This window comes from Taudactylus pleione, unplaced genomic scaffold (genome assembly GCF_031769625.1).
Source record: "Taudactylus pleione unplaced genomic scaffold, aTauple2 ptg000194l, whole genome shotgun sequence".
In the NCBI taxonomy this organism is placed as follows: domain Eukaryota; kingdom Metazoa; phylum Chordata; class Amphibia; order Anura; family Myobatrachidae; genus Taudactylus; species Taudactylus pleione.
The window spans coordinates 669,264-685,432 of NW_028284596.1; the positions used below are offsets into that span (position 1 = coordinate 669,264).

A 16,169-nucleotide genomic window follows, 5' to 3' on the forward strand; every position below is an offset into this window, starting at 1 on the left:
AAAAACCGTCCGCATGTTTTGTTCGCTCGTTCAGACATAGAGGCGTCAACAGACCGCAAAGAGCGAACGGTCAATTTAAATAGCCAGCCCCTTTTTCTGGACGAGCGAGCGCAAATAGCGCCCGGCTCTGAATCAGGCCCTCTATCTGCCCGTGATTAATGTGGTTTACAGGAGTCAGCTGCTCCCCCACCAGCCGCCCTACAGACGCTTACAGCATTAAAGAACCTACAAAATTGTAAGAGGGACCAAAGACCCCCCCTCAGCCTTTCTTCCTAACGATTCGCACCACATGTCAGCCGTTTCCTGTCCTGTCATTTCTAGAACAAAGTTCATTCCAGCGCTACTATCACTTTCTTTTATAGCAGTTTTATTACAAAATGAGCTAATTTATACAAGCTGGAGATGACAGTCTCACCGCCATAAATCTATCCCCTGAAAATAAAGGAGAATCCGTGTAGAGCATGGCGGAAACAGACAGGAGATGACAGTCTTCGGTCATCTGGATTGTGTAGAGACAAAATATGAAACTGTGCGCGGTGCGCCTAAAAAATAAAAACTGGTGCCCGGACAACTAAGCGGGTTCCCACGCAGTTGTGGTAGTCCCCCAACCCCACCGTGGCGCCACTGCAGCGCCTGTTTAAGGAAGAGGAAACATAAGAAAGCCACCACAGGAGAGAGCATCAGAAAATGAGATCTGGTAAGAACTTACCCTTTGTTATTTTTCTTTCTACGAAGTCCATAGGGTCTACAGGGAGACTTTGGGGTATAGGTGATTGAGTCATCTGGGCACCACGCAGTTCAATTTTTCTCCCAGGATGTGCTGGGTCTCTCCTATACCCCGCACACAGGCCAGAGGCACCTCACAGGATGAGAGAGAAGAAAGTCTGGAACACAAGAATCACATTCTCACACAGGAGACTGAAAACCGGTGACCAGAGCGAAGCCCATCTGAAGCATAGGTGCGTCAGGGTGGGTGCCCTGCGGACCCTATGGACTTCGCAGAAAGAGATAACAAAAGATAAGTTCTTACCATATCTCTCATTTTCTACTTCAGGGTCCGTAGGCTCCACAGGGCGACCTTGGGGATGTCCCAAAGCAGTCCCTTTAAGGGTGGGGACGCTCCTGTGCAGGGAGGAGAATCCGCCGCCCAAAAGAAAGCATCCTGAGAGGAAAAAGGTATCAAATGCAGAATACCTCTGAATGGTCTGGACAGAAGACCACGTGACCGCCTTACAAAGCTGAACAGCCGAGGCGCCACGACGAGCTGCCCACGACCCACAGACCGAGTAGAATGAGCAATAACAGAGGGCGGCACTGTTTATTGGCTGGCCATCCCTTCTTGAGGAATCCTTAGAGGACAAACAAGGAGTCCGACTTCCGAAGAAAACTGGTACGACCCACATAAATCCTGAGGGCATGTACCACATTCCAAGGCCTCTAGAGAATTAAAGGTCTAGAGAATTAAAGGCCGGTACAATAATGTCCTCATTAATGTGGAAACTAGACACCACCTTAGGAAGGAACCCAGGGAGAGTTCGAACACCGTTCTGGTGAAAAACTAGAAATGGGGAACGGCAAGAGAGCCCCCAAATCTGACACTCGTCTGCCAGAAGAAAAGCCATCTTAGCTGTAAGCATTTGAAATCCCCGGAGTCCAGGGGTTCAAATAGAGGGTCCTGGAGGGCCGTAAGGACAACAGCCAAATCCCAAGGCGCCACAGGAGGCTGAATTTGAAGGACACCCTGTAGGAAAGTGCGGATATCAGGAAGAGGAGCAATCCTTTGTTGGAACCACACTGAAAGAGCAGACAGAGGCAAGGTGGAGACCAAAATTCAAACCCGCCTGCAGGAAAGCCATAACAATGGATATCCGAAACACCTGGGGATCGTAACTTTTGGGACGACACCATTGAAAGTAGGCATGCCACACTCTGTGGTAAATCCTGACAGAGGCTTAACAACAGAGCCGGAAAAACCCTTGGACCTCAGGGGGGATGTCTCAAGCGCCACGCCGTCAAAGACAGACGACCCAGATCCGGGTAAAGGAAAGGACCCTGACAACAGGTCTGGACATTGAGGCAACAGCAACGGAGTGTCTATGGAGAGACTCTGAAGATCTAAGTACCAGTGACGTCTGGGCCACGCTGGAGCCACCAGCAGGATCTTGCCGCCTTCTTATTTGAACTTCCTAAGTACTTGAGGAAGAAGGGAGATTAGAGGAAACAGGTACGCAAACTGGAAGGTCCACTTGACTGACAGAGCGTCTACCAAGAAAGCCTTGGGTGTCTCTTGTACTGGACCCGTACACTGGCAGTTTGTGATTGTGTCGGAAGCCATGAGGTCCACGTCCGGAAGGCCCCACTTGTCCACTAGGAGCTGAAACACTTCTTGGTGAAGAGACCATTCCCCGGGATGCACATCGTAACGGCTGAGGAAGTCCGCTTCCCAATTGAGAACTCCTGGAATGAATAACTGCTGATATGGCTGGGAGATGACCTTCCATCCATGTCAGAATACGTAACACCTCTGCCATTGCTGCCTGACTTAAGAGTTCCTCCTCGATGGTCGAAGTAAGCCATGGTCGTGGCGTTGTCTGCGTGAACTTGCACGGGGTTTCCGTGAAATATGAGTCTGGCTTGCTGCAGGGCCCTGAAGACCGCCCGAAGTTCCAATATGTAGATTGGCAGGGCAGATTCCTCTGCTGAAATGAGTGTGGACCTATAACTGCGCCCCAACCTTGGGGACTGGCGTCGGCCATTACGAGGACAAGATCCGTAATCCAAAAAGGAGGCCCCCTGGTGAGGTGGCCCGTCTGCAGCCACCAAGCAAGAGACGTACCTCCGGAGAGAGCACCATCGTTTGTGCCTTTATCCGATGGGGTAATCAGTCCCACCTGGAGGGGGATCAATTTCTGTAGAAGCTGGGAATGAAACTGGGCATATTCCACCATGTCGAAAGTTGGTACCATGGATCCCACTAACTGCAGTGCTGAGTGGATGGACACTCGGCAACTGTGGAGGCATCTGCACACTCGCGTCTGTAAAGTGGAGATCTTTTCCGCAGTCAGAAAGATCCGCTGCTGTTGTGAATCCAACAGAGCTCCCAGATGGAGCCTCCTTCGATATGGAATTAGGGAGGACTTCTTCCAATTGATCAGCCACCCGTGCGCCTGAAGCACAGATATTGTCAGCTGTAGGTGGTGGTGAAGTACCTATGGAGACCCTGTCAACAGTAAAGGTCAGCCAGGTAGGGTAACAGGCGGACCCCCTGCAGCCGCAGATGGGCTGCCATTAGTTTGGTAAACACCCGAGGTGCAGTAGAGAGGTCAAACAGTAGAGCCCGAAACTGGAAATGTTGTTGCAGAACAGCAAACCTGAGAAAACGCTGGAGAGCCGAAGTAACTGGATTATGCAGGTATGCATCCTGAATATCCAGAGACATCATGAAATTCCCCAGGTTCCATAGCCAGTATAACCGAGCGTAGGGTTCCCATCCTGAACAGAAGTACCCTGAGGAATTTGTTCAGGGACCTGAGATTGAGAATAGACCGATGGGATCCGTTCGGTCTTTGAACCAGAAAGGATTGGAATAATAACTCGTTCCCCTCTGGGACAACGGGACAGGTAATAGGAGTCCTGCTTTAAGCGAGGATTGTACGGCCTTCTGGATTTGTAAGGCTGTGTCTTTGTCTGACTGAAGGTCTGTGCAGAAAAACTGATGGGAAGATAGTCTGCAGAAGGATAGGGCGTACCCATGACAGACTACTTCTTTTACCCAGGTGTCTGCGGTGGTCTGACACCAACACTGGGTGAACTGAAGAAGTCGGCCTCCCACCCTGGGATCCCCCAGAGAGAGGCCTGTCCCATTAGGCTGAGGGTTTATCCTCGGAATCGGAAGCAGGACGTCTTGTACTCCAGGCCGAACAATACTTCCCCAGTGTATGACGAGCATGGTAGGTCTTTCTTGGAACCAACATCTGCCCTCCAAGAACGCAACCACAAAAAACAGCAATCAGACACAGCTGCAGCCGAGACACTGGAAGTCAGGAGACTGACAACCAGAGCAGCCTCTCCAATATAAGTGGCTGCATCTCTGATGTTACCAACCAAAGCCATCTGAACCCCAGAAGCATTTGAGGGAAGGGTATATAGACTTCCGGCAAATCTCCACCTTCCTAACTTTCACGGAAGAAATGGAAGGCATAGGTAACGTAGCACTGGTTAGTAACCGCATTACATGTGTATCCACTCCAGGGGATGAGTTCCATTTCATGCCATGAACTTCAGGAAATTGGCAACACGCAGCCAAACGTCTCTTCGGTTGATACCTCTTACCGGGCATTCGCCAGGCTGTAGCCCTGTGATCAACTAAATTATCTGATAAAGGGAATTATGCAGAAGTAGCCCTTTACTTGTACCAACAAAGCCTGCGTGAACAGAGAAGCTGCTCTATGACCCAGACGGCTCTGATAGTCCACAGCAAAGCAGGATTATTAACCCCAAAACGAGTCTCCATCTTCAGTGGAAGGGAGTCGGAGTTAGAGACATCCGCATTCTCTCCGTCATCAGAAGACATCTCAGACTCCGAGAGCCGTGATGACACCACAGGACGCTTAACGGTTTTCTCCTCCTGCAACAAGTCTTTGAGCAGTAGAGGTAGCCACCATCTACCCATGGTGGGGGCACAGGAGGAATCTGTATAGCTGTATTCTTTTGTGGCAATCCCAGTGAGGGAAAAAAAAAAAAAAAAAAGACTGCTGTGATAACACCATAAAAGGGAACACAGCTGGCACCACTAAGCGGCCCACATAGTAGCCAGGACCTGAGATAAAAAGGAAACCCAAGGGGGTTAAATACATTGTGCCCAGGACATTAGAAGGGCCTGGTGGATTATAACCCCCTTGCCCATAACCCCATCCTGCACCCTCTCTTCCTCACTAGACACTACTCCATGTAGCTAATTAACGTTTCAGTAGTTTTATCTATCTACCTTTCGTCAGAATCATTCAATCGGATTCTGGCGAAAGTAGATAACACTACTGAAACACTAATCAACTACATGGATTAGTGTCTCCCTATTATTGATAACGTGAAGTCCTGCGAGTGCCGCAGACTGGATCTTTGACTGTGTACCCGGGCTCTGGCATTATGCCATCGCGGAGGAGGGAGGGCACCGAGGCAGCTTGAATTTCTCTCAAAGAGTTGAGCGCCTTATTTTGGAGGAAATGTATATCAGAAACAGTTGACAGTTTGGTACTGACAGGCTGTGAAAAGAAATAGACACAGAGACAGCGCTAGCATAAGTCACATACAGTGCAGAAATGAACCTGCACCATAATCAACTACGCAGACCCAGGGCCATAGTCAATTAGAGGCGGAAAGTCCGTTGCCGGACTTGTTGTCGACATCGGAGGTTTTGGGTGCGAAAAAGTATTGCGCTCGTTCCCGCATATCCCGTATTCAATTCTAAATCGGCAAAACTGGGACCTAGCGAAAACGAAGTGGGCGAAAAGCGTTGTCTTTTTTTGGGGGGAAAGCAGCCTGACACCCCCGTAAAGATGCTGTGACATGGGGGTTCACTATGGGTACCCCGAATAGCCCTGCTGAAGGTATTTTGGGTCTTTAAATGGTCTCAATAGGTGCTGTTTAGAGTCTTTGAATGAGTGATGCAGAATAGCATTTAGCAACAAATTTGAGGCACAAAAATGGGTGCAAGCATATTTTAAAGTCGCCAATGTGAACTTTTTAAAATTGTGAAAAATCCACCTGCCGCAACCACCTGCAACAGAAAAAAAACCACACACGCCTGGGCATACTTGGGGACCCCCTGAGTCTATTTTGCTAGTTTATTAGTTTGTCCCCAACTTTGTTTTTTCCGCCCCCCCTCCCCCCCCAAAAAAAGTACTTTTTTGGGTTGTCCAGGGTAACTAATTTTTTACACAGTTTACCTTTGGGGGACAGTCCAAGGGGTGCTGGGTGGTTTTTGGAAGTATGTGCCTCAATTCTGCACTTTTTTTCCCAACACCTATTCATAGGTGATACTGTTTCGGAGAGTTCATACCACTGACTTTCCGCACCAGCGAAAAAGTTGGAAGAATTGAATACGGTGTTAAGTCCAGATAGGCGAAAATGACATCATCGGCGAAAAACTATCGCCGATAACAGCTTTTCGCCGGCAATTGAATATGGCCCTCAGTGTCTGGTAGGCAATAGTGCTGCCTACACTGACACATACGGGAGAGGTATACAGGGGGACCGGGCACATGCTGGCCAGAGAGCACTGTGACATTGCCACCAAGAAAATGGCCGCCGGAGCCCTCAGAGATGGCGTGGCCCGAGGAGGAGAGCAGCTCAGCGAAGCCAGACGCAGTGGAAAGGCGCGCTGAGGAGAGGAGCCGGCTGTTAAACAGGGAAGGCTGCCTTCCCTGGCAGGCAATTAACCCCTGGGACACTGAAACCAGGGACACAGGCTGAGATGCTTTCAAAGTGGCAGCACAGGGACCTTAATGCCTGGCTCCACATTGCCGTCATTCCCGGGTGTCCCCAGTACTGCTCCAGCGGGACGACACTCGCGGTGAGCCACCGCTTACCTACTTCCCGTAGTACCCAGCCGCAGTCCAGGTATCCTCGCGGGGTCCCTGCTAGCCAAGACCCCGAGATCCTCGGATCAGTACCGGCGTTTCGGCGCCGGAGCAGCAGCGCGGACGTCACCAGGACTGTCTGCTCTACAGAAATGAAGAATCTTCTTTAAAATAAAAATCTTCAGGGGCTGTCAACAGCCCCGCGCGTATCAGTGACCCGACTCCGGCCGGGAACCCAATGAAACTGAGGTGCCTCTGGTATTTAACTGCGTGGGGTCCGGATGACTCATCACCTATACCCCAAGGTCTCCCTGTGGAGCCTATGGACCCTGAAGCAGAAAGTACCCAACAGTAGCCACAAACCGTTCCCAATGCACTTCCCCCCCCCTAGAGGTTACATTAGTGCTATAAACTGACAATACCAGGATGGTAGGAATAGAAGGGGGTCTATATCTGAACTGGTGTCCGGTCAAGGGAGACTCTGGAGTAGCAAACCCTATCTGGACTCTTAACAAACCTTAACCTGAGACAACAACCTCCAACAGCCCATGGTGAGCATCCTAACAGGAGAATAAAGAGCAGATAAACCAGGTTACTGAAGAAGCAGACTGCATACTTATACAGAAGCTGTGGCTCAATCAGGAAGAGTTTCCAGCCAACTAAATGATGAAAAGAACTGGGAGAACCAGAAGGACCTACAGCAATTTCTCCGAGGGGATCCTGAACTTTTGCAAAGGTTGGGTGTTAGTTATTTGTGCTGTACCCTCCACTGTGATGTCGAGGTGCAGACATAAATGTGAATTTTTAGAGAACAGCTCTCAACCAGGGAGATGAAAGACTATGCTGGGACTTCTAGTCCTACAGCAGATGGAATATGTACATGACACTGGGCTTCCCGCACTGGAATAATGAATATATTGGGCAACTATCTTGACCTGCAGAGTATAAAACAAAGCCTGTGACTATAGTACTGCATTGGTCTGTGATAACCAGGTCCCATGTCAGTCACTTTGATCCTCCAGCTGAGCGATGTCTGGGGATGGGTCCCTTCCAGTCATCTTGTGTGACACAGCATGAGGAACCGCCAGGGACAGATATCCTATGCCAGAGCGGGACACCCTCTGCCTTTCCAGGTGTTGTGAAACTACAAGTCCCACCATAATCGGCCAGCAATCCACTGGTGTTTAGTCTTCCCGCCTGGGGTGTCACACACTGCTCTGGTGCTTCTAGCACACACTGGTCTGTATCCCAGCAGTTTGTTGCAGCAGTCCAGTGTGCTAGAAGCACCAGAACAGAGAGCGACACCCCAGGCAGGAATTAGGAACTTCACGGGTTGTGACAGGTGCAGGGTGCTAGAATGAACACTAGTGTTTGTAATATCAACGCGTCATTCAGTCCTGTCCTATAAGGCGTGTCGCTGAAATATTTATAGCCCACAGCTGAAGCTTCTATCCACAAACTTCCCCAGGCAGATTCCTGCTGTGTGCGTGTCCGATTCATCAGATCACCTCTACAATTACACAAACTGCCCCAACCATGTGACAGGACACAGGGGATCACCCCCTTTACCTGGGGTCTGCAGAGCGGTGGCTTCCGCTAAACTGCAAACTTGTTCCTGTCCTGCAAGACAATGGCCACAAAACTGGCCCAATTAAAGTTTACTAACTTCTACAAAGGGTCAGCAAGCCGTGGGTTAACGCCTTCCGTCATTTTCTATGGGTTATGGCCGCTAAGGAAAGTTACTAAAAAAGACAATTTACTCAACAATTTCTATTAAATTCTGAGCGTTACCGAGCTGAATTAGATAACTTTAGTTTTTATACGTCCATATAGGGGCTGACTAGTTACTGAGTAACACGTCCACAGTAAGTGTTCCGGTAACTAGACTAGATGGGCCAAGTGTTTCTTATCTACCGTCATATTCTACGGTTCTATGGAACACTAAAATCAAAGTGTAAAACGCGCATGGTAAATATCTGAAGGGTTACCAGTTTCGGAGGCGTTAGATATTAGACACAACAATCGCATGGTACGTTGACTTCATTCTGAAACGTAACATTCAAAAAGTTTACACACCCTAATAGCAAGGAAACCTGGTAGAAGGGTCTCGCACCAGAGGACGTGGTCTTGATTTAATTATTTTTTTTAAATGCCTCCAGCACGTAACTATAACCCTATTACAGTACACGGCAGGGGTCCTTCATGGCTGATGGCAGTAGACAATAGCAACACGTGATGTAAATAAGATTAGATACATCGCCATAGTACACTGGAAGTAGTGTACAATATATTATGCTTGTAGCTTCCTTTTACCAGCGGTTAGCTCTGCATCACATGCAAAGGTCAGTGTAACCCTAACCAAACGGTCCAAGGTTATTCCGCATAGTTTGCAGAAATGAAATTCGCCAACTGAGAACATTCATGTACAGATGTGTCCTTATACAACTAGTGTCTACATGCCGTAAGGCGTGAAACAGCCGGCGCGACAGACTCTGAGGTGTAGCGTACTGTATTTTTCTTTAAATTCTGCAACTTATTTGCATCAAAGCTGCAGCAAAACCCCACTCGGTGTACTACAGGCGCCGGGCTGTGACTGTAACCGCACAGGAATTGATTTTACACACGTTCAAAGTCGCAGATTAAGCGCAACGGAGCGTAGCGCAAGGAAAAGTTGCGGCACTGGAGCACTTCTTACAGAGTCCGACTCAGTCGCACATCAAACTGGTCAACGTCATCTAGCAGAGTAGTTTTGTCGCTCCCAGTTTTATTTATGGAAGACAGACATGTTGTGCGCAAGAAAGATGCTCGGCGGTTCGCTGAAAATGGGCTGTTTGCCGTGACTTTAGCAAGAGTATTAGGACAATCTGTAGGACGTGCTCTGCCTTTCTGACACTTCTCTTTTATAAATATGGTGTTGCAAGGTATTCACCGCGCCGTACAGCGGATAACAATTGATCATCAATACATAGGATACTGTGACAAAACGATAAAAACAAACGCAGGTTGGAATTACTGAGGGAAGGTTAGAGCGACTCATTAGGGCTAGCGAAGGCCATAATGAGCCACACAATAATCCAGTTTACCTAATGCGCAGGATCGATGGTTTGCATTTAACGGAAACCAGTCCAGTGCCGGCATTAACAGTCCGATAACTTGAGGACCAGATACTGTACCATAAGGTGGCGTTTTCACCTAGGGCACGATTCAATTCAACGAGAATGGAATGGCGCTGGGAAGGAACTCCCGGAGCATTCAATTCAGCGCGTTTTGTCAGAGAATGGTGATTCTCGCGCCTTAAACATGGCGTTTAATCGCGAGAGCCGGCATTGTTCCACTAAACTGCCAGGCGCGATGCTGTTTCCACGGCACTAAGGGCAGAGAACAGCATCGCGTCTGTAGTTCTGTTGGATCTCTGCTCGCACCCCAGGAGGGATGCGAGAAGAACTCTTTAGTCGGACTTAACAGCTCACTGAATTGACCTCCTTCCCAGGCTATTCAATTTGCGTTGAATTGAATTGAGGCCCTACTCCCCGATCCGACCGGAACCCCCAATCGGAAATGTTGATCGGCTGCCATTCTTAATCACCGATCCGTTGGGGAAATGGTGAAATTCTTCATGTTGAAAAATCGATTTGCTGATCACGATCATATTTTGATCATGATCGGCAAATCAGGGAATTTCAACATGTTGGATTACACCAACGCCCCGATCCCGGCGGGAGAATTGGCCCAATCCAGTGTAGCCGTCACTGACATTTACTAGACTATTTCCTAACTAAATAGACATGGAATCCCGCAAAGCTCTGTCCCCACTATACACAGTGTGACCAAATCATATTATGGGCATAGCTCATCAAGACAACGGTCCCTAGCACACGGATAGGCTGAATGGAACGGCCCATTGAATAGGTAACGGGTGTGCGTTAAACACAGAAGAGCCTATTGAGTAACTTTGCAAACATTGTTCTGTATTTCTAAAGCACTGCTAGAGACAGTCACACTGAGGAGCCCGGCCTACGGCTGGAGGAACTGAGGGCCTGATTCACAGCCGGACGCTCTGACAGAGCGCTCGCTCTGAATCAGGGCCGGCCTTCTGTTTTGTTTTTCAGAGCGGCCTCCTGGCCACTCGCATAGCTGTGGGTGACCACCCAAAGCTATAGCGAGCGGCCAGGAAGATGGTCGCGATGGTCAAGACCATCGCGACCATCGGGCTTGCGACGAGACCCTTATGGTAGGGTCTCGTTGCCGCAAGCCCTAGAGTGCTTTCGACTCTACCAGTGCCGAAAGCATTCCCACCGACATCGCTTGTGATGTCAGTGGGGCCGACCCCAGACGGTAGGCGTTCCCATGGCAACGCCTCCGTCTGGGTAGCCACGCCCCAAGCCCGCCCACCAAAGGGGGCGTGCTGTCACTCAACATCGACAGCACGCCCCCTTTGGTAAGAGACCCGGAGCGACGGTTTGCCCGTCGCTATCCGGGTCTCGCGCATGCGCACGACGGAGCCGGCTCCATTGTGTGCATGCGCACTGGGCCACCATCGACCCGCTTAGCGCTCGCGAGCGGGTCTGAATCAGGCCCTGAGTGAATGTTTCCCTTTCAAGGGTTGCAGCTAATCACTTCTGCTTTGTCCCAAAAACAAAAAGCCTTTAAACTCTATAATTAGCACTCAATCCATTAAACATTAGACAAAAGTTGAAGCCCACGGATTAGTCCTGAAACCTTCTTTGCAGCTATAATAACAAAAAAAATACTGTGTATAAGATACATGGATAGAGCAGGTCGGAGGTGTATACGGAGGCGCGCACGGGATCGGAACTTGGAAAAATAACAAAAAAACAAGTGTCCTAAAGCCACGTTATTAGACGTTTAGCACTCAGTGGCAATCCTGTGCCCATTGATGGCTACGACACTAACTCAGTGGCAATCCTGTGCCCATTGATGGCTACGACACTAACTCAGTGGCAATCCTGTGCCCATTGATGGCTACGACACTAACTCAGTGGCAATCCTGTGCCCATTGATGGCTACGATACTAACTCAGTGGCAATCCTGTGCCCATTGATGGCTACGACACTAACTCAGTGGCAATCCTGTGCCCATTGATGGCTACGACACTAACTCAGTGGCAATCCTGTGCCCATTGATGGCTACGACACTAACTCAGTGGCAATCCTGTGCCCATTGATGGCTACGACACTAACTCAGTGGCAATCCTGTGCCCATTGATGGCTACGATACTAACTCTGTGCCTGGCTGAGCTTACATGAGCGAATGAGACTTTCACCTATAACAGACTGAAAAGCCCCCATTACAGCCTTATTTCTGCACATGCAACAAGTAATGGAGGGTTCTGGGCCATACCAGACGCTTCTGCGGCATGGCGGACACCTCGTTCAGCCTGCACAAGAGCCGTGTGTGTGTGTGCGTGATGGGAAAACGATGTCAGCACTGGTCACATGTGACTGAGGTTTATGGAAATATTTCCCAGCCAAGGACAACAGTTATAATTAGCTATAGGACACCTGTTCATTCACCAGCCAATAGCACCGGGGCTCACCCCTGGACTTTACACCACGTAGCTTTGGATGTCAACTTAACCTTCCCCATCACCCAGGAATACACTGTATTGTGCTTGGTCTAGTTTATTGATGGCAAAAACGGGTGAAGGGTGGGTGGAGTCGAAAGACTTTTTATTTTAATTCACCAAAGCCAAGGGGGCTGGGGGTCTCCAACATCCTTATAATGCATGTGTGTTAAGCTAGTTAGCTCATATAATGCAAAGATTGTATTAAGATACTCCAAGCCAAACAGTAAAGGAGACAGAAATGTTTTCACATGACCGGGCTTGCTTCCATTCCTAGCGTTGTACAAGATCAAAGCCCCCTCCCAACATACACTAAAGTTATAATGAAATTGTAGACGGAAAATGGAAACTATCCCAGATTTTGTGACCATGTAACCAGGATCAGCATCCTGCAGAGAGACAGAACGGGAAGTATTTTATTCCCTATAACAAACCAGCAGTGGGGGATTGTGCAACAATAGGGATGGAAAGTGTATTTCCTCTTATGTAATAATGGGATTTTCTCTGTTTGTTACCTACATCAGTAGGTGCCGGTTCTGTAGCTCTCAGAATGAGTGACACCATGCAGTATAGCACAGTTTTGTAGGAAGTCATTTGTTGCTCTTTACGATAAGAGAAGCTATTCCGATTGGCTATGAGCAATATTCTTTTCCCGTGTGATAAATCCCCCTCTCTCTCCAGGGACCATCATGGAAATTACTTATGCACAAAAACAAGAGTCTCTACTGCCCACATGCTCTCAATATCCCACAACTCAAGACCGTGACGCTCATCCCGGCTTCCCAGAAGGCGGCAAAAGCAATACTGCGGACGGAGGGCCTGCTTCAGAGACTGACGCTACTGCAGCTAAGATTGTACGCAACCCAACTGCAAAAATATGCTAAATGGTTGCAAAGATAACCCGATCATTGGGATGCTCACAGCTGCTTTCTCATCTGCATACGATGTCGCTAAGCTGCGTAAATATCGGTAACATCAACGCACATCGAGCAGCCATCTTGCCCTTGCGGCGTGTCTTACCCCCTGCAAACGCTTCAGCTCCCCTCGCACGCTGACAGCTCTCATGCTGTGAATGCAATCGTAATGCCTAATTTACGCACGACCATAAAACGGCGTCCAAGCGGTCAGACACGTCTGTTTTTCTGACCCCCCCCGTTACCTCTGTCACTCACTTTGAGAATGGATCCTCTGTGCGAACGTAATCACAAGGCATTCGCAGCACGTGCACAATGCGACTTAAAACGCCCGTGCACTGGCAAACAATCGCACGATCTGCGTAAATAGCGCCATTGCGTCACTCTGTGAATCAGACCCTTCTTTGTTAGATAGAGGAGGGAAACCCCAATGATTAATGATGCATCATCAAATTAAATGTATATAGTGTCCCCTCCTGCACGGATTTGGGATGCACCTCAGAAGCCAGCTGCCAGCCTTTGGCATACAACTTATCGTATAAACATAACCCCATAGAAATTAGGACAAAGTAAAACCTTGAATCAAATTTTCCACTACACAAACATAGTAAAACCAATATCCAGGACACACCGTGCCCCTTGCCAACACAAGAACCATTCGCACTCAAACTCTACCATACTGCGCTATGTTGGGTCATCGGACAGACGTCGGCCCTGCCATACCTGGAGCAGTTATCACATGGCAAGCTGCAATATTTCCTCCTATAGGGCAGGGGTCCAATGATACAATCTGGGTCAAGCTCACATTAAATCGGGCTGTCGGCCCTAAGACTCCCTTTAAGGGAAACATATGGATGAAAGTGACATTACTGAAATCTCCCATGAGTGTGCGGACGGATAAAGTGGAGATGAATGCATACAATGAGGAACCAGATGAGATCCCTGCTGTGTCCAAGATGTGACTGATTACGATACACAGCATTATAGAACATCCCAGTGTGTGTTACATTAGGCTGGAGAGTCATCCCAAACTACTAGCTCACGTATGATCTCAATAACCTGGGCGACTGCGCAGATCGGCTGAACGGAGGGCGCTTTATCTGTGCAGGAAGTAGGTGTGTGGTTAGATGTACAGGACGAAGGCCTGACCGGAAACCACATTGCATTTGTGTTCTGACCACAGCAAGATAGCCGGCTACAGTGCAGGGGTCAGGGGGAGCGATTGCCTGCACACGTGGTCAGAAAACACAGCATGTAACTCTGCTACAAGTATCACTTGTGTCATGTATGACCTTATTACACGAAGAGATGTCAAGATTTGGTCCCTGATTGCAAGCAATGGGCATGTCGCCCAGGAAGCTTGCACTCTACTACAAAGCAATAAAAATGTATTATGAGGCTGTCCAGTACCAAAGAGCTGAAGTTGGCACCAGAGGAGCAGAGACAATCACCTTCCATTACTACCGGAATCCGAACTTCATAGTGTATTTTACATAGCGCCTAACACATATAGGATGGAGCAAGCCATATTGTGGGCTGAACCAATATTAAGTCCATTAGAGGCATGAGGCACGCTCTGCCTCATTCCTATCAGTAGCTCCTAAACTACTAAGCCCACACAATGGCTGCCATCACTGTAGCTGCATATTAGGACAGCACAGGGGTGGGGGGCCCAGGGGGGTCCCTCACACAGGGGCGGGGGGCCCAGGGGGGTCCCTCACACAGGGGCGGGGGGCCCAGGGGGGTCCCTCACACAGGGGCGGGGGGCCCAGGGGGGCCCCTCACACAGGGGCGGGGGGCCCCTCACACAGGGGCGGGGGGCCCCTCACACAGGGGCGGGGGGCCCCTCACACAGGGGCGGGGGGCCCCTCACACAGGGGCGGGGGGCCCCTCACACAGGGGCGGGGGGCCCCTCACACAGGGGCGGGGGGCCCCTCACACAGGGGCGGGGGGCCCAGGGGGGTCCCTCACACAGGGGCGGGGGGCCCAGGGGGGTGCCTCACACAGGGGCGGGGGGCCCCTCACACAGGGGCGGGGGGCCCAGGGGGGTCCCTCACACAGGGGCGGGGGGCCCCTCACACAGGGGCGGGGGGCCCAGGGGGTCACTCACACAGGGGCGGGGGGCTTCCCGGGCACTCACCGCTCTGTGCTCCGATCCACCTCGGGGTGAGCTGCAGGGTGTCGGTGAGGGAGGCCCGCGGACCCAGGTACAGGCCCCCCCTGCTCTCCTCAGCACCGGAGCTGCCTCCTCTGTCGGGTTCGGGCCCAGCCCGGTACAGGCCAAAGGGGAGGCCGGCTGCGGGGGGATCCAGGCCGGACACGGAGCTCACCGAGCGGCTACGCAGACCCATGGCGCCGCCCGGCCGGTAATGTCCTAGGTGTGAGGCCGGGGGTACGGCCGAGTCATCAGAGGACACCCCGGGGAACTGTGCCCGGGAGCGGGAGGCCGAGCTCTGCTTCCCCCCCATATGGCGGCTGCTGGGGCGGGAGGGTGCCGGCGCTGCTGGGGGGAGGGCGGCTCAGATCTCCGGCATCACCCGCTCTCTCCCCGGATACAGGGTCCCCTGTGGGTGGCGCTCCGGGGACACTCAGCGGGGGGTGCTGGGCTCCTGTGGCCCCTGGCGGGGTGCGGTGGGGGCACTTCTCTCAGCTCCCCGGCCCATCAGACCTGGCCCTGTATAGCCCCGGGGTCTCCGCTCTCATCGCTGGGCGCCTCCCGGCCGTGTCTCCGGCTGCCTCTGTCTCACCGACCGCAGCTCTCTCTCAGGGCTCAGGGCTGCTGCTGCTGCTGCTGCTTGTTGCTGGGCTGTAACAATAGACACCGGGAGTGCGCATGCGCGGCTCCCACTCCCCTCCGGGGCCCGGGTGTTAACCCCTTCCTCATGTATTAACCCCTTCCTCACCTGCCTCCCCTCCCTGCACAGGTCATTAACCCCTTCTTCATGTATTAACCCCTTCCTCACCTGCCTCCCCCCCTGCACAGGTCATTAACCCCTTCCTCATGTATTAACCCCTTCCTCATCCGCCTCTCCTCCCTGCCCAGGTCATTAACCCCTTCTTCATGTATTAACCCCTTCCTCACCTGCCTCCCCT

At 50.9% G+C, this 16,169-nt stretch overlaps 1 protein-coding gene across 1 annotated transcript in view; it reads right to left on the bottom strand.

The window, feature by feature from the left end:
* The window catches only part of ZNRF1 (zinc and ring finger 1), a 29,849-nt gene extending 13,933 nt beyond the window's left edge, over positions 1–15,916 (bottom strand). Inside the window, exon 1 of the mRNA XM_088476771.1 lies at positions 15,217–15,916. Within this exon, the coding sequence (XP_088332897.1) occupies positions 15,217–15,544 (328 nt within the window). The 5' untranslated portion in view covers positions 15,545–15,916. The remainder of the gene's footprint in view (positions 1–15,216) is intronic.
* Between the last annotated feature and the right edge of the window lie 253 nt (positions 15,917–16,169).